At 39.0% G+C, this 18,510-nt stretch overlaps 1 protein-coding gene across 6 annotated transcripts in view; it reads left to right on the top strand.

Annotated features, from left to right (window-relative positions):
- PPARGC1A (PPARG coactivator 1 alpha) overlaps positions 1-18,510 on the top strand; it is a 442,764-nt gene that overhangs the window by 382,338 nt on the left and 41,916 nt on the right. For all 6 annotated transcript variants that reach the window (XM_032494896.1, XM_014560041.2, XM_006185589.3 and 3 more), the window contains exons 3-4: positions 15,617-15,811; positions 17,789-17,911. In XM_032494896.1, coding sequence (XP_032350787.1) covers positions 15,617-15,811; positions 17,789-17,911 — 318 coding nt within the window. The remainder of the gene's footprint in view (positions 1-15,616; positions 15,812-17,788; positions 17,912-18,510) is intronic.

The following is an 18,510-nucleotide window of genomic DNA, read 5'->3' as shown; positions in this document are numbered from 1 at the left end:
GCTGTAATGGCACAGAACGATTCTGCTGTCAATTGCTAAAGCCGTATGTTTTCATTTTGTGCCCAGAGGTGAAAGGATTTACTCCAGGGCCACCCGCAGCTGATAGCACCAGATTTTTCACCTCTGGACAGATTACAGCTGCCTGACATCATCTCAACAAACAGAACTGGAAAGTTTGTCTACAACCATTGATGTCAGCTGGGGCAACCAGGGCTCCAGGGGGCGGGCGCCCCCATGGTTTCTCATCCTCTTCCATGGCTTTGCTATAGGCTCTCCCAACACAATGGGCTTCTCTTTTTCTGTATGTCCCCTGTTTGTATTCGCTATGACTCTAAGGTACTTTATTTTTTTAAATGATATTTTTGTCCTAGTTCAGCCAGTTCTGCCATTGTTCTTACACAAGTTGCTACAGTCCACTTAATACTGTGATGAAAAACTAAATTTAAGTAAAGGAGTCAACTATGGAAGTATGGTGCAAATTCAGTATGTATGGTTTGAATGATTTTTTTGGACGTGTGTGTACCTTTAGCACTACACTTGTTACGTATTGCTTCTTAACTCTTCCTTAAAACACATAGGCATTATGCTGTTTCCACTTTCAATAATGCTCAGGGTTAGGGGATAGCCAGGGTATATTTTTCTGCTGCCCTTTTACAAAAATGCGGAGAAAATTAAGGTCCAAGGAAGGCAGATTCTAAGCCAGAGCCACAAAGCTGAGCAGAGCTGGACTGTTCTTCATTAATTATTTAATCACTCTTAAGCTTTTCCTCTTGTCACTTTTATTGCATTACTACACATGCTTTGTATTGTTATATTTTTGTTTTATAAATACAAAAAAATACTCCTTACGGAAAGATTAGAAAAAAAGACAAATTGAATGAAAGTCATCTGAAGTAATTTAATACTTCCTTGCAGTTTTTTGGTGTCTGGTGTTTTAGATGTTTCCCAGTGTACAGTGCTGAACAAGTGCTATTTGCTAACTTTGTTGGTTTAATAGTATTTAAGGGGTATGTTCCATTTCAACAATATACGTCAATATCATCATTTTCTTGGTTGAAGCGTGTCACTGTGTGGGTTCTCCTGGAGATTTTTTTGCTTTAAGCCCAAGCTCTCATGGCCTGCCCACCTGTGGTCAGAGGCCACTCTAACATGATGTTTTTAAAGAAGGGGTCCAATATGATGGCATCAGTCATAGCGATGGGGCTCTTGGCTGGGGGCTGTCCCTGCCATGTGCCAAAGAGATCTATTCGGTGGACTTACGAGTACTGCAGAAGGGTCCAGCACTGGGGAAAGATACCAACAGGAACTAACCCAGGGGTTCAGCGGTCAAAGCTTTCAGCCCCGAGTCCGAGTGGGAAATCAAAGTGAGAATAGGAACCCAAGTACAGAAAGCTTTACAGTAAGAATTGTATATTTTCAACAGTTTTAGGGATTTAAGTGTTTCTACATTATTCTAGAATGAAATCTGTTCTAAGAGAAATAGTCGTGCCCTGTTTTGTAAATAAATCTGATTTTAAAAAAAATTTTGGCTTTCCTTTAAGAAAAGTGGAATTCTTATTGCTTCATCTATTCATTTATTCCTCACAACGGTTTATTTCATGTACAGCAATTTATTTTGTTCAGCATCTGTCCTTTTGCTAGAATAAGCTCTGTGAGGGCAGGGACATTTAACTATTTTGTTCATTTTGAATTATTTTGTTCATATCCCCAGTGTCAAGAATGCCTGGCATATAGTAGATACTCAACAGATACTTATTAACATTTTTTTGACACGCAGTTTGATGCACACCTCATGATTCCTGTTTCCAAGAAGCTTATGATCTATTGAAAAGCATAGACATGGAACTTAATTACAGCCCAGTGTTTCCATAGCGGACTGCACTGGGAACTTTCCATGTGCAACACTGTAAACAATTGAGGGCTGAAGAATAAAACAGCAAGGGTATGAAAAAATTCTTCACTTTTACTTCCTTTTAGCAACATAGCATGGTAGAAAAAGTAAGGAAACCATAGGCCCCAGACAAATACAGATTTAGATCAGCCACTGACTGACCCTGAAGTCTGTTTAACCCTTTGAGGGGGTCAGTCTTCCCACCTCCAATCCTGCAGTTGGATGGGTTGCCTCTTCTTAGCTCCTACTGTCTGGTATTTCTGTCACTACATTCTACCGTTATATGAGACTATCATTAAATGACTTGTCTTCTTCTTTCTTTGTTCTGTAACTCTACCATTTTTATCCCTTTGGTTTGTACTTCTCCTGTCATTTCCCATGTTGTTAAAGGCACATACACTTTTAAAAATCCAGTTATCAAGTTCACTTTTGAAAATGTTCCCTTTGGTGTCATTAGCCACTTTGTCTAACAGGATGAACCAGGCTGCCCTCCTGTGCACGCTCACCACGTATGTGTATAAATCACTGACAGTTGTGAATGATTCTGTTTCTAGAAAGAATTCAATATAAAGTATTTAAAGATTTTTCAGGAGCATGGTACTCAGTCTGGCATTAAAAGAAGCTCAGTCTCTAAATCCTAGGAGACTGCAGAATTCCTCAGACGCTTTGGAAACACAAACTCACATGGACTACTTAGCTTCAAAGTCACTGAAAAGATGAACTTCTCAGGCTGTATTTATTCGGCAAGTATTTACCGACAACTCACTACTCTGCAACGGAACACTTGAATGGAAAAGGAAAGATGCTTATGGAGTCTAAGGCCCAGTTCCAGGCTCGAAATGGTTCCTACTCTCTTGGGGGTGGGCACAGGGGATTGTCAGAAGCACACTTGGATTTCCTTCACCCTAGATGGCCCCACAGAGAGGACAGCCTTGCCTCTGATTAGCCTCTAACCACCCTGAGACAATTTTCTCTCACTTTAGTGCTATTACCAGAATATTGCAGTAATCAGATCATTTGACATCGCCCGCAACTTGGTGTCCCCAACCTTAATATACCATAAAGGTCCAGGTGCCAGGCTTCTGCAGCTGCACTGTTTGCACACACAGCTCGTGGTGCTAAGTCCTGAGGAACAAAGAGCATCGGCTGCTGTAGTGGTGCCTTCTAAGCACTTCTTTTGGGCAGAGAGCGTGCTGTCTTCCAGAGGATGTATTAGCTTTAATGGAAAGTGATTCTAGATGTTTTACAGAGTCAGTCTAAAGAACATGGCTTATACCCAGGGCTAATGTAGTCTGCTAATTCGCCACAATGAAACTTAGAGTTATCTACAGGAGGCCTCCTTTCTGAAGTCCTGGTGCTGTAATTCTAATTGATCAATGCTCATGTGTAATGTTTGTTAAATATTTTCAATGTTACCTCCCTCCCTCTTCTACCAATATGCAAACTGTGAAAGAAAATTAATGTCTTACTCATGGCAAGTGCTCTCACATCAGGACCTTTGGACTTACTCTGTTCTTTGCCTAGAACATTTCTTTCTCAGCTATTATGTCTTGCTGTTTCAAATGCTCTCTCAACTTCTCTCTCATATACATACATATTTACATGAGTATGCAAGTAAAATATACATACTATCAAATATATATGTATTTACGCTATCAAAAATATGTATATACTCCATTCTTTATCTGTCTATTCCAAATATATTGTCTCTCTCTGTGTATATGTCTATTTTATAAAATATATAAATAAACCAAATGTATTCTCTCTCTATATATATACATACATATATTATCTCTCTGTGTATATATATGAATATAATACTCTATGTTCTTTATATAGAATTTGTATCATATGTTCGTTATATGTTTATATATATATACATATACATATATACACATAGATATATGTATATACTCTCTCTATATACACATATATATCTTTGGAAGGGCTACATTTGTTTATTATCTGCCATCCTCTCTCCACCAAGCTAAAATGTAGGTTTTTAGAAAAAAACAGAGTAGAGCACGTGGTAGTCACTCAATACATATGTGTAAGTAATAAAGTACATATATTTATAACCAAGCACATGAATGTGGTGTAGGTCTGCACGTGTGCACGGGTGGAGGTTGTGTACAGTATAGATCAGCTTAGCTTGCTCTGGACTTCAAGTGATTACTTCACGTAATAAACACACAAGCATCCAGGGATTATGTCAAACCATGCCTTTTAATTCAGACATATTCAGTCTTAACAAGTGACAGGTAGACCATGGTCGTTATGTAAATTGTAAGGATTTCTGAGCATTCATGTATTTAATAGTTTTGATACCACATTTAAAATCTCTATTCTGTGTTGGTTTATTGTGTAGAATGTTCTTCTCTTTCCTCTTCATTTGCTTATGTCCTATCCCTACCTCAAAGTCTACTTTAAATGTTGCCTCTATATTATTTTTTCAACAAATTTAGATTTTGTCCCACTTATTGTGAACTCAGTGAGGGCAATAATAATGGTAACATTAATAACAGCAAACCTAGATCCTTACTGTGTACAAGGCAGTGTTCTATGTGATATGCAGGGATTAGCACCGCAAAGTCTCAAAATAGCCCTACAAGGTAAGTCTTATTATTATAACACACTACACACGAAATCTGAGACCCGGAGAGGTTAAGTCACTTACTGAACATCATACGCCTTATAAGAATGAATTCAGGATCCAAACTCAGGCAGCTAACTTCAGAATCTATATTTTGCTTCACTGTCTCTTTCCTAAGAACATGAAAATCTTATGAGGCTTTTATGCGCTTTTGATCTTTCAAAAAATCTTAAGAAGTCTAGAAATGTTTAAGAACTCTATGAAAGTATATAGAACAAAATCCTCAAGAATCCTTTGGCATATAGCCTATGTAATCAAATACACTACAAAATGAAAATGAACTTGATGATAATGATGATGGTCAGAAAATGCTGAAGAAAGAGGAGAATGATTGGCAATTAAAAGAGTAAAATGCCATAGGGCTAATCAAAAAAAAAAAAAAAAATTCAGGGAGTAAATAACCGATAAGCTGTAATCAGCATTGAAGCACACACTGTAAAACGTTTAGGCACATTCATGTAGGGTACTGGAAATAATTCACATAGAATAAATTAAAAATATTTTGTTAGTAACTATTAAGCTCGGTTAGAACTGCATGTGTTAGAGGTGATAACATGGAATCGTCAGTTCTAACTTGATGTATACACTTCTTAACAGGCACAAAACAGCAACTTACCCAAACTTGCATGATGATCAGAATCACTCGGGGTGCTTATCCAAACTGCATAATCCTGAACTGATCCTCCAGGGAAATTGTTCTCGACCGGGGGCAGTTTGGCTTCCCGGCAAATATTTTGGCAATATTTGGAGATAATTTCGGTTGCCATAATTGGAGAGGTGCTACTGGCATCTACTGGGAAGCCGTCAGGGAAGCTATGAAATACCCTACAAGGCACAGGACAGCCCTCCTAGTGCAAAGAATTGTCTGGCCCAATATGTCAACAGTGCCGAAGGTGAGAAATCCTGATTTAGACGTTTTGATTTAGTGGTATGTGATGGGACCCAGAGATCCATATTTCTATCCAGGGATCCAGGTTATTCCTATAAAAGCTTGAAGATACCAGTATAAGCTGGATTTGTTGAAAAACTCATGAAAGAGGGACCACTAACAGTCGGCTTTGAAGGAGGAATCAGAGCTATGAAAAAATGAAGGGAGGTGAGAAGCTCATTCTAAGAGAAGAGCAAATCACACCCAGTAGCACTAGAGACAGCCCGTGACACTGGGCCTGCAGTAAAGTCAGAAGCAATCTCAGAGAAACCGCTTTCTACATGGAAGCCCAGCTCTGCTTCAAGGGATGTAACTGCATTTCTCCACCTTAGTTTTTACCTGTTGATAATTAACTGATGTCTTTTCAGCTCAGTTTGTATCCCCTCGTGTGAATCCAGGTAGACTTGCCCCTGCCCAGTCTCATTTTCGTTCAAATAATCTCTTCCATAAAATTCCAATATATAAAGAAAGGGAGTGAGGACAAGTTTTTATCAGATATATCTGATAAAACTCTGATATATCGGACATAACTCTGCTTCTCATTAGCCCCATAAGTTTGGGGCTTATAATAGGGTTAATTGTGGTTTAAATGAAATAATATACATAAAGAAATTAACTCAGCACCAAGCACATGGGAAGTACTCAGTAAAGGTCAGCTGCTGTTAACTATTTTTAAATCAAAATAACATTCGTGTGCTATAATATTTTTGACATCATTTAAATGAAGAAACAAGTGAATTTGAGGTTTAAGGTAATGCTTGGTATCTTATATGGATCTTAGCAACTGATTACATGGCACTTTGTTTTGATTGAAGAGGATTGAGAAAATCCTGCTTCAGAGAACTGAGTATTTGTCAATGGCTCCAGGTTGTAAACTGCTCACATTCGCATCTCAAAAGATATTTTAAAATCTTGAGACCAACACCAAATGATTCAGCTTGGCAGGTTAAGGCCATGGTGGTCTCTGCTGTGTTTATGATAAGATAAATAACACAATTGAATGTGCAAATTGCTTTCTAAAAGCAAGTTAGTTATATTTGTATATGAATTCAATTAAATAAAATATATACTACAATATTTATAATCAGTCCTTGTAGTAACTGTACTGATGTCTGGGGTTCCATGGAATGCAGTTTGAAACCCCCCCGGCTAAGACTAACTCATATTCCCAGCTTGTAGATGAGTATAAGGTATGGAATAAAAAAGCTCATTCTAGTTCAGATAGATTATATCAATCGTTTTCTCTTGGTTAGTGAGCCTGATGTTCCTGCATGGAGATATAGTTGGTCTGGCATGATTTTCTCGTGGCTTTTCTGAGATATTTGCAAATTAACTGCTTAATAATGCATTCCAGTATCCTTCCAAACACCAGAATTGGTGAGACTAAATTTCTACATTTACAAGACCCATCTCAACCCTTTCCTTTACAAGAGATGGATTTACAAAAGCTATGTGAGAAATGAATGGAAACTAATTTTAAATCATAGCCTAAGATAAACATTATCAATAAGACAAATCTGCTAGGGGTGGGAAGAGATGGAAATTATAGAGGATACAACCACAGCAACAACAAAAGGAAGGTGAAGAGTCACCTTATATTCTTAGAACTGGTTAGATGTTTTTAGTTATTACTCATTAATTTTTACTAAGCAGCTACTATATGCCACGTCTTAATCGTGATCAGATAGACCTTGCAGTGCTAATGTTTTATTGAACAAGAATAGTCAGTAAAATATATTGAGTTATAGAAGTAAGTGTCAAATGGAAAAGTAAACCAGGAAGGTGGATAGATTGGGTCTGGAGTAGTGGGAGGGTCTCACTGAGAAGGTGACATTTGAGTAAACGAGGGGATAAAGGAGGCAAGCCATGTGTCCATCTGGTAGAAGAGCCTTCTGGTAAGGGGAAAATGGCAGGTGCAAAGCCTTGGGGCAGCGGAATGCCTGGCATTTTTGTGGTCTAGTAAGGAGGTCAGTGTGTTTGGAAAGGATTCAGCCTGATGAATAAGAGCATCAGAAGATGTAGTCTAACATAGGACAACCGACCATGCATCTCAGTTAGCCTGCAATAGTCTGGGTTAACCCCCCAGTGGCTGATTATTTATAGTACTCACTCTCATTCTCAAAAGTGTTCTTGTATAATAAATTATGTGGTGACCCTAAGCTAGTAGGTCACTCTTAGAATTTTGACTCTTACTCTTGGAGACATGGAAAATCATGGAGGGCTTGGTCAAAATTGGGGCAGGATAAGACTTAGGTTTTATCAGTATCACTGTCCTCTGTGTAGACTATTGAGGTGGGGTGGGGTGGTAAGTGGCAAGTGTGAAAACAAGAAAGCCATTTGAGTGTACAGAATTATCATTTTAGCATGTGCAGGGCAGCCAGAATTGAGTTGATTCACCAGAAGCCACATAGTTGTAGCTAGTGGTACAAATGGGACTAGTGTTACCGACCGGGGTTCTTAGTTTCCTTAATCAACAGAATTTGGTAAAAGGCCAGATGAGAAATTCAGGCAAGGCTTTGTTGGGTCTCATGCTGCAGCCCCAGGATGCGAAAGCAAGTAACAGGTGCCCTCGCTCGCTCCCTGAGTAGGGGTCGCTTAAATGGCATGAAGGTAGGGGGGATCCATGGGCTGGGTCAGAGGGTGGCTTACGTGGTCGGCCACCCCCTTGGTGGTTCTGTGTGCAGGGATCATGCACAGTAAGTACCCTGCTTTTTCTCCCGACACCAAAGAAGTGGCAATTGGGATTCTGGTCTTTTTGTATCTTGTTGCACATGTACACAGTTATTTTATAGTTTCTTTGTATTCTATGTGTGTGTGTGTGTGTGTGTGTGTGTGTATATATATGTATATATATATATATATATATATATATATGTACACTTATATGTATTTATATATGTAGTTTCTTTGTACTCCTTTTATTCCTTTGTATCCCTTATAGTTTCTTTGTATTTTGTTGCTCAAATGGGGAGACGAGACATTTGGCCAAGTGCAAGCACTGCAGCAAAGGGTCCCAAGTCCCAGGTCCCAGGTCCCATCCTGTCTCACTAGGAGCACTTCTCCAGACTTCCAGTCTGGTGGTCTTTTAAATCGTGCCCAGGTTCTCTCCTGGTTTAAATTCGAGGACAAATGGAATGCCTTACAGGCTCTTTTCAGGTCTGTTAAGCCTCCTTTTTGACTGCACAACCCAGTTGCTTCCTCTTTGTATTGTGACATGAAACATCTCCCTTCCCCTCACCAACCCCCCCCCCCAACCGAAATAGCTCATTTTGAATGCATCAGCCAGGAGTTTCTTAGGCCTTTCTCTTGAACTTCTGTATTTACACTTTTGGCTCATGTGACCTCTTCAGAATAATGAACTCCATATGTTCAGGACATGCTTATTAACTCATAAGTGTGTGATATAAGCTAATAAGTTAGAATGGAGCCTAAGTACAGATGGGAACCTACATTTTATGCCTGCTTAAATAGGAGTGTAAGTATTAGCGGGAATTAAATGGACTCCCACAGGTGTAAATATATCTACAGAGGGAATTCTTCAGTTTTGCTTGTATTTATTTCCGCTTGATTCTTATTTTATTTTATTTTTGCAAGAATCATCCTCAGTTTTTGTTCATTGCTTTCTTCAGTTAGAGTACTTAACTGGAGGAAGATTCCTTGTACTGATTATACACATTCATAGCCAATGACAATTGAATATGGGAGAAAGCACTCAAGAGACTGCGGTGCACTTATACACAGATTCTGCTTTAAATATGTGTCCCTGAGATGCAAACTTGTGTGTGTTGGGGGTGTGTGCTGGGTCTAGACACATGTACATACACGATATTTTAAGTAGCCTCTATGGCCATGGGGAGCTGCCTAGATAGTGAAATTAAATTTTGTGCTCTTTTTACTAGCCACTGTGTCAGTGCAGCCAGCAACTTTGGCATCTGACAGGGCAAATATAGTGGTGCCTGATGTGCTGAGTTTATCTCTCCTGGGAATAAAACAGGAATAAGCTGACTCTCAGGGCATTTGTAAGAAATGAATAGATGCGGAAGTATTTTTTATAAGAAATACGTGATGTGACGTCAAGTGATCCTTATTGTCCTGACTGTTTTTCTGTTGGCCACATAGGCTTGAGATTTCTTGAGTCTTTTTTTTTTCCTGCCTTCATGTGACCATCTCATTTTCAAAGCCCTTTGTTCCATACACTAAACAAAAAGCTCGTGGATTATTTTAGAGATGCTTCCTATTGAATGATGTAGGAGTTAGCAACCTGTAAGAAGTGCCATGTCGGGGTTCTGCCCAGTTTGGAGTGTGAGAAGGTGGGCAGACAGGCTGTTAGTACCCATTTCTGGGTGTAAGACAAGAAGGAAAACCCACTGCGGATTGTAGATCATACAAGGAGACAAAGAGAAGAAAGGGGGAAAGAAAGAGTTGTTTGAAAGTGGGTACTCAAAATATTTAACAACCTTTTTAGCAAAGACTGAGACCACTCAGAACAGACATGTACAATGTACAGTTAGTGAAGCGGTCTGTCCTCATTAAAGTGGTTAAAAAAAAAACAAAACTAAAAACCTCAAATTCTATATCAGGGGTCTAATCTGAATTGTTATTTTCTATTTCACGTGAGGAAAAAAATGTCTTTATTTTGAATTCAACTTCTTGAAAAGTTGGATGAAACTTTTTCATCGAAACCAAACTTGATACATGCAAACATTTTTTGCCTTTTTGTGCATGAAACCAAGGTATAGCCCTTTAATGGTGCTTCAGGAAACGGCCTTCTATGATCAGTTGTCTTCCTTATTTGAACCCCTAAGTCTATCATAAAATTCACTTTCTCATTTATTTATGTCAGCTCCCAGTGGGGTCTAGTGGAACAAACAATCCAAAATAGTGGATAATCCCAAAATGTCATTTATATTTGGCTTCAGAATACATTACCAGATGTTACTCTAGCAGATTTCCCTTCTTAATTAGACCTCACTTAAAGTAGGACTTAATTTTGTCTTCATTAGCTGCTTCCAAATCAGCAGGATGGGGCAAGAAGGAAGCCCAAGGCATGCTGGGTATTTGGGAGGAAGCTGGCCCAGAGCTAAAAGTCGGCGGTAGGTCGTGTTCCAGGAATGAAATTCAAATATGGGTAATCAAGATGACGGGCATGGGGAGGAAGCTATAGCTCGGTGATGGAGCATGTGCTTAGCATGCACACGGGCCTGGTTCAGTTCCCAGTACCTCGGTCAAAAATAATAAATAAATAAATGAACCTAATTATCTCCTCCCCCACTGCCCAAATAAATAAAATTAAAAAAAGTTTTAAAAGATGATGGGCATATACACCGGAGATGTTTATTGAGCACCTTCTTCAAGAATTCTCAGGCTGTCATTAACTCTTTCTTTTCTTCCTATTACAAGTGTAGAAAAATTCTGTCACAGGAATTCCACAGATAATAATCCAAAACTTTACATAGTGAAACATACAGGCTGAGAGAGGCTAAGTGACCTCTCGCACAGGCTGATCTCTGAGTAAACAGTACCTAAGGTACTGAAACTGATTAATGAATGATAAGAAGACCCCACTGTTTCCTTCTTATTGACAATTTGAATAATGAGGAAGTAAGAATTCTCCTGGCCTAATTCGCATTAAGAGAGCTAAGATAATGAAGCTGTGATTAAATGGCTATTAAACTATTTTTATCAAACAGAGATCAAGCGAGTGTGAGAATCTGGGGATGCAAGGTCTAATTGCAATTCTACGAGATGTGGAAAAAATTACTCTCATAAGCAAGGCATGGTCCTTCCATAACAGCCTGCACTGAAGAATCTTTGGGCAGCATCATGCAGTTTTCACTCTGTGTTTCTCCCTTCAGGTGTCAATAGCTCAGAGTCCCTCATCTCTTCCTTAATTTAGTGGATTTATTCACTCTGTGCAGTTGGGTGAGTTCGATGCATTGTCCACCCACCATGTGTAACCGGTTGGAGGATCTTTTGCCAACCACTCACAAAGGAACGAGGCCCAGATATTATATCCCGGATCCCGAATTTCAATCTTGGTGTGACTTGGGGGCACATGAAGGGGCAGATTCTGCCCCTCCAGCTGTCCCTTTTGGGCTGCATCACACCTAGTGCCGTTCACACAGGCACCCCACAGTCCCCGAGAGCAGTAATGAATCTTCCGGTTTTACCATCGTTCTGAACGATCATTTGTTAATGATATGACATGCCTCGGATGTGCTGCACATTCTGAATTGTGGGTTGTTAGTATACATGTGTGTGTATCATCTGTCACTGGTAATTCTTTGCACCTCGAGCGAGTTTTTGTAGATGTGCCTTCTTTATTCCTGGAGAGCCCTTAGGAGTGAAGTGTGACAGTCACCAGACCTTTGTTTAGGTGGGAAGAATAGCTCCTTTGTGTAAGGGGAGGCCAGGGTTGAAACCCACCCTGGGAGACGCTGCTTAAGAGCCGCAGAGCTCAGGGTGGAAATGCCCGAGGGCCTGCCTCCTACCTTTCCTCTGCCTCTCAGCCCCCGGCTGCCAGGAGGAGATGCTGGTGTAACTGTAGATCCTTCCCGGTTGGTGATCGGCCCTCTCTTTTTCACCTCTCTGCTTTTCCCTTCTTAACTTGCATGGAGCTCTTAAGTATATTTTTATAAAAAGCAGTCATTTTGAACAACCAGAAAGCGGTATCAGAGCTCAGCCTTTGGAAGGGTATCTTGCAGTGTCACTCTCCTGACTAATGTGTTTCCCTACCCATCACCTGTGGACAGACACGTGTTAGCAGGCCAGTGTGCTTCATTTGCAGCGACTTTGATGTATTTGCTCTGTAAATTGGGACCCAAGCAATAATGGGAAGTGACATTAATTGTTTAACAGTGTTCTTTTTGTCACACGTGTTGCCTTCTCTGGGGTGTGGGATTGTTGAAACTCATGACAAATTCGTTGAAATGGCCAGAATGAGGGACAATGTCCACTCAGCTTTACATGTGGGAATATCTGCTGAGCAACAAGACAAAAGTGTCATCAGTAAATATCAAACTTTTCCCCCAGTCTTCTATGATTAAAGAAAACAGAGAAGGTGAAATGAGAGACATTCTTTTCTTCCTCACTTTAAGAACAACTTTATTAAAACAAATGGTCTTGGAGAACCTCTCTGAGTATGTATACAAAGATGTCTTTATACATACAAAGATGATAATGAAAAGGTTTAATAATTATTTCTGATGGACATTGACTGAAAATAATGATTAGCGTCCCACTGTTTCATACTGATTTAATACCAGCCTGCCCTCCCCACATACCTCCCACCCCCCCACCCCCATACACACAATGCGTCTTCCATCCCACAAGCCCTCCCCTCCCATTGTGGTTCCAGTTGAGAGGAGAATTTAAATGGTTGGTGGTTTAATCGGGTCTTGTAAATTAATTATGACATTATCAAGCTCCAATATTTCTGCCATTGTATTTGGTGTACATTCACCCAGGCTTATTAAAGAAATTGGAGAAAACTAGTTCATTTAAGTGTTCTTTGTCACTTCGACTTGATTGGAATTATGGTAGTTTGTTTACACAAGGGATAGAACTAAGGCGCTATTGTATTATGTGATTGAAAGCAAACAGAAGCTTGTAGTAGTGCTGGGAAGCCAAACACAAAATTTAAATCGGAGTAAACAAAATTACTCATTTATTGGTAAACATTCTTAACTATTTTCTTCTTGAGCTATTTTTGAACTTCGGTGAAATAAGGCTTTTGAAAACTGCGATGCCTGGAGAAACATCCAATTTACTGAAAGCATGTGCTTGTATGTGTGCATGCGTGGTGCACTTGAGACATTTTCAGATTATTTTTATCTGGTAATAATATGGAGATATTTATATTAATGTAAATCTCATGATTTTGAGATGATTTGAAATAATATATACTTCACATAAATGTAACTTTTATTCAGAACACTTTAATAGCCTGAATTTGGTTGTTGGTATGTGGGGCATTCTAAGTTAAAATAAAAAGGGAGAGATTGGAATCTTTGGATACCAGATTATGATCCTCTGCAGCAAATAAGGGTAAATTTCAGTTTCCTTATTATCAAGGTCACACGGACAGGGTCCAGAACACTTGAAGGGGAGAGGGGATGCTCAATAAAGCCTCATTATTGAATTGAGCAATTTGGATTTTAAAGAACTGGTCAGTTATGGCAGGAAGTGGTGCCATTTTGAAGTTAACATTTCACCCCTACCAATTAGGGTTGGCCTCCCTAGAGTCTAAAACCTCATAGAACTGTTTCTCCACCATGTGTGCCCAAAACCACTTGACTCACAATGTCAAGTCCAGGGGCATTAGGAGGGTGGAAACAAATGTTAAAAATAAATATAAATATATTTATAAAAATAGGTATAAAATAAAAATGAAGTCTACCATGAGTACAAATGGCCCTTCCTGGCTTCTTGAATCCCAACAAGAAAGAAGTTCTTAGTTTTACTCCTGGAGGGAGACTCATCAGTAATGAGGGAAAACAATTTTTTTGTGAAAATAGAATGTATACGTGATAAAGGCCTGCCTAATTTCTCTAGCAATACAATTTGATTTTCTGATTAGCTGTCTTACACTTTGATGCTTGTAATTTTGTCAGGTCAATTAGCAGGAGTTCAGTGCTAGAGAGAAAGGAAGTGTGGGCACTGCTGGCTTCATTAGATGTCAGCAGCTTACGTGCATTTTGTAATAGAATCTGTGTGGGATAATTTAGCTGATATTCTTCATGTCATAGCATACCGAACGTAAAAAAAAAAGACTTATGAAACAGGTCAGACTGGACAAACAATGTGAAGTGCTGAAAGAAGGAAAAGAGAGTAATCTATACAATGTATATTTTAGGCAAAAAAATACAGATCAATGGATTCTTTGGCAAGTAATTAATGACTGTCTACACTGTGTGCCCACATTGGCATTGGTTGCTCAGGTGCATAAGAATATAGCACACTGCCCTACAGACAAGATGTAAAAGCTCCAGTCTGGAAGATCCTGAAAGCATTTTTTTTTTTTTTTTTTACAGAGTACAGATAAATATTCTTTTCTATCATAAATTGTTTACAGGTTCTTCCCTTCCCTTGGAGGGCTCTCAGAGGGGCAGAATTTTGTCTTGTTTCTCTTTGTATCTCCAGCATCTAGCATGGCCCTGACATAGAGCAGGTGTTCAAAAACGTTTGTGGAATGAATAACTGAAGATGAGCTTTCTGAGGATGTGTTGGTGGGAATGAGCATGGGAGGGGGGAAAATGAGTTCAACCATGTTTGCAAGAGCCCCCGTTAGAAGTAATGGCAACCCCAAGAAAGTAGCCCTGGTCACCATAAATGAATGCATGTAAGAGGTGTTACAAAGTAAGACTCCACTTAGTAACCGACCAGGTAAAGAGGACTCAAGGTAGTTCCAGAGTTTAGGGTATGAAGAATTGTTATCCAAACCCAGAAAATCAAGAGAAATAGCAGGTTTTTTTTCATGAAATTTCCTAAGTTTGGATTTTGAGATAAGGAGCTATTAGCAGGTAGAAACATACAGTAGGCAGTTAGAGATTTATGACTGAAGTTGGGAGAGATGTCAGGATAGAAATAAATGACTGCAAAGTGTTCAGTGATGAGATTATAATTGAAACCATGAAAGTGTATAGTTTCTCTCAGTTTAGTTTCAGTTTCTGGTGGTGTTAAAACAGAGGGTTATCTAAACATTTCGGTGGGCATGCGGTACGAGAGGTTGAAACACTGTATCTGAAGATGCAGTAGATGATGGTTAAAATTCTCTCAAGCCCTGAGATTCTTTAAATCTTCTCTTTGAGTTAGGGAAACAAGACATAAATGTGTGGAAGACGACTATGAACAAGACAGGGTCATATTTAGCACTATTAACACTGACACGATAAATGGCTAAATGGGACAGCTCAACCATCAGAGACTGGAAGAGATGAGGTATTAATTAATTGTGTGATTCAGACCAGAAGTAAATTTGGAATTTGAAGAAGACATGCTTTTCTGTGTTCTGGTGGGGGCGTTCCAAATTTCATGTATAGCTTACTCATTTGGTTAAACATGTTCAGTCGCTGCTGATTAATAGTATTACTCATCTGCCCACGTCAACTCACTCATAACTTCTTCGGTTTTTCTGTTTTTGCAGAAGATAGATGAAGAGAATGAGGCAAACTTGCTAGCAGTCCTCACAGAGACACTGGACAGTCTCCCTGTGGATGAAGACGGATTGCCCTCATTTGATGCACTGACAGATGGAGATGTGACCACCGAGAATGAGGCTAGTCCTTCCTCCATGCCTGACGACACCCCTCCGCCTCAGGAGGCAGAAGAGCCGTCCCTAGTAAGAACCCTTCCTACTGTTTAGCAGGAATTGGAGTTGCCTCTGGCTACCCGCTGCATGGGTATGATGTAGTAACAATAAGGTTCAGATTTTTCGTTTAGACTGATGCCAAAACAATCCCCAAGCACACTCAGCATTGCAAATTCTGTGATTCTGTGTTTAAAAATCTTGATAATACAGTCTTCATGTGGTCTCACTGCAGTTTTTTAAAACTATCTTCTGCTGTTAATGTGTATTTTTACATCTGAGTATTACTCATTTTCATGGTTAGGAACTTAGAAAATGTATACAATGAAAAAGAATAGATGAAAAATTCACCTGTAATTTCAAATAACCTCTAATATCAAAAGTGATGGAAATGCCCTCTTGTTTTAAAATAGATCATGAACATGTGTTTGTGAATTTTAAATGTTTGCATAATTTTTAATGGCCGCATGGTATTTTATTGTTTGGAGATGAGCTAATTTATTAAGCAATCTTTTATGGTTGGGTATTTAGTCTTTTTTTTTTCTATTTTTCACAATCATAAATTGTATAATAATTGACATACTTATAGTTTTATTCTCATGCATATTATTTTAGAAATAGAAGGTAGATCAAAGAGTATGCAATATTTTAAGGCTTTGGATCCATAATTCTTAGGAAGATTGAAAAATAATAGCACATTTGCAACCTAAGTTACCTAAATTTATGGTAGGCAATGAAGAGTGGATTCGTTGGCAATGAAGAGTGAATTTTCTTTTCAATGCAGTGCTTGATCGGGATTTTATTAGTTCTAAGACACAGTTTACCTTCTCAGCTATGGTAGCTATTTGTCATTTGCTATAAATCTGATGTAAGAGCACACAATGTAAATTATGAGATGCCATCCTGAGAACTTTAATAATGCTCTCTGGCCTGCCAGTTAGATGTTATTTCTCTCTCATCTCTAAGTCTTTAAATGTTAACAAGCATTTCACGTAAACCTATGGAGGCTTACTTGTATTCCTTTGCATTTTGAGATTGCTTGGCCTAGACGAGACTATCTCATAAGCAGCTGTAACATCCGTATTTCCCGATTTGTCCATGTGTCAGTGTCATTGGCTTTGCTGGCAGGTATTCTGATGTCTTTACATTGATACCCAATGGTTTTCATCCACACTGTTGTTTCAACTCAGAGGGGTTGTTGACTCAAAGTCATACTGCGTGTCCCAGCAGGGAGATCCGGGAAGGCCATCAGGTCAAAAGAAGAGACAGAGGTCAAGACAGAGTAAATGCTTTGCCTGAGTCAGAACCCACATCTCCTGATCCACAGGCCAGGATTCTATCTACTTAAAAATGCTTTTCAGTGACAGTCACTCTTTTATCCCAAATATTCTTTGAATCAGTAGTGTTTAACACTTGATTGTGAAATACGATTCAAAGAATCACAGAATTTTTCATTTATTGTCACTTGATTCATTTAGGTTGTTGAGAGGATAATGTACACATACTCCCTCCCCACTCCCAAGTCCTCATTTAGCAAAACCCCTTTTCTTACTTTGTAGATATTTGGAAATCTTTTTAGAAAGATCCTTTTGCCTTATTTTATCTAAAAGAAAAAAAAAATTAAGTAGACACTACTAAGTCTCCAGCGTAGGAAAAGGTAACACTTTCACAGCTGGCAGTGTCATGCCAAACTTTTTCTTACTTTTAAAAAATAAGTTTCCTGAGAGGGAGGGTATAGCTCAAATGGTAGAGCGCATGACCAGCACGCAAGAAGTCCTGGGCTCAATCCCCAGTACGTCCATTTAAAAAAATCAAAAAACCAAAGAACTAATAATAAAAAATAAATTTCCTTTAGTGCTATTGTGTTAAGATGTGCTATAATTAGAGTGATTGAATTCATTTTTGTAATGAGAATTAATTAATTTTAAGCTTAAAATTTCAATACCTTATTCCGTTGCTTAAAAGATGCATAACTTCTTTTGCTTTTCTTCTTCCCTGATGTGTTTCTAGCTTAAGAAGCTCTTACTGGCACCAGCCAACACTCAGCTAAGTTATAATGAGTGCAGTGGTCTCAGTACCCAGAACCATGCAAACCATAATCACAGGATCAGAACAAACCCTGCAGTTGTTAAGGTACAGATGTAACATTTCTTTTTCATACAGGAGGGGAAGTAACAAGGAGTTTTTGCTTAAAGCTATGAAACAAACAATAGGTTTCTATATATTAATTCAGCTGGGATCCTGCAGGGGCTTCCTAACAGTGAAACAGATTATGAAATGGGTTTCCAAAGCGGTACTCCAGCTATTTAAAGCTAGGAAGAGTTCGTCTCGGCTTTGTCTTTGGACCACTGAAATGCGAGTTTCACTGTCTGTTACGTTCTGCCTACTTTATTAATACATGCAGCAGTGTGGGCTACAGTAAAATTTGCTGATAGGCTGGTATCATCTATGAGTGACTTTAAGATGCAGCATTGCCATTTTGCCAGCTGTCTAACCTGAGAAAGATTGCTCTGGAATCACTGCAAAAGATCTATCTCTGCCATTAATTGGATGGAATGCTGGCAATGACATAATTCGGTTAGCGGGCTGTATTAAACAATGTTTGTCTTGCCATTCACTGTGAGTGAAAACGCAGCGTTAAGGGGTACTTAAGAGAATTGTGAATACTGGGCTCTGGCAATCAGTGGCAAATTAAGGTTTAAACCGGCTTCTTCTTCTTCTTCTTTTTTTTA

The sequence above is a fragment of the Camelus ferus genome, chromosome 2 (genome assembly GCF_009834535.1).
Source record: "Camelus ferus isolate YT-003-E chromosome 2, BCGSAC_Cfer_1.0, whole genome shotgun sequence".
Lineage (NCBI taxonomy): Eukaryota > Metazoa > Chordata > Mammalia > Artiodactyla > Camelidae > Camelus > Camelus ferus.
The sequence above is the reverse complement of the archived record's forward strand: the minus strand, read 5'-3'. Positions and strand labels throughout refer to the sequence as shown.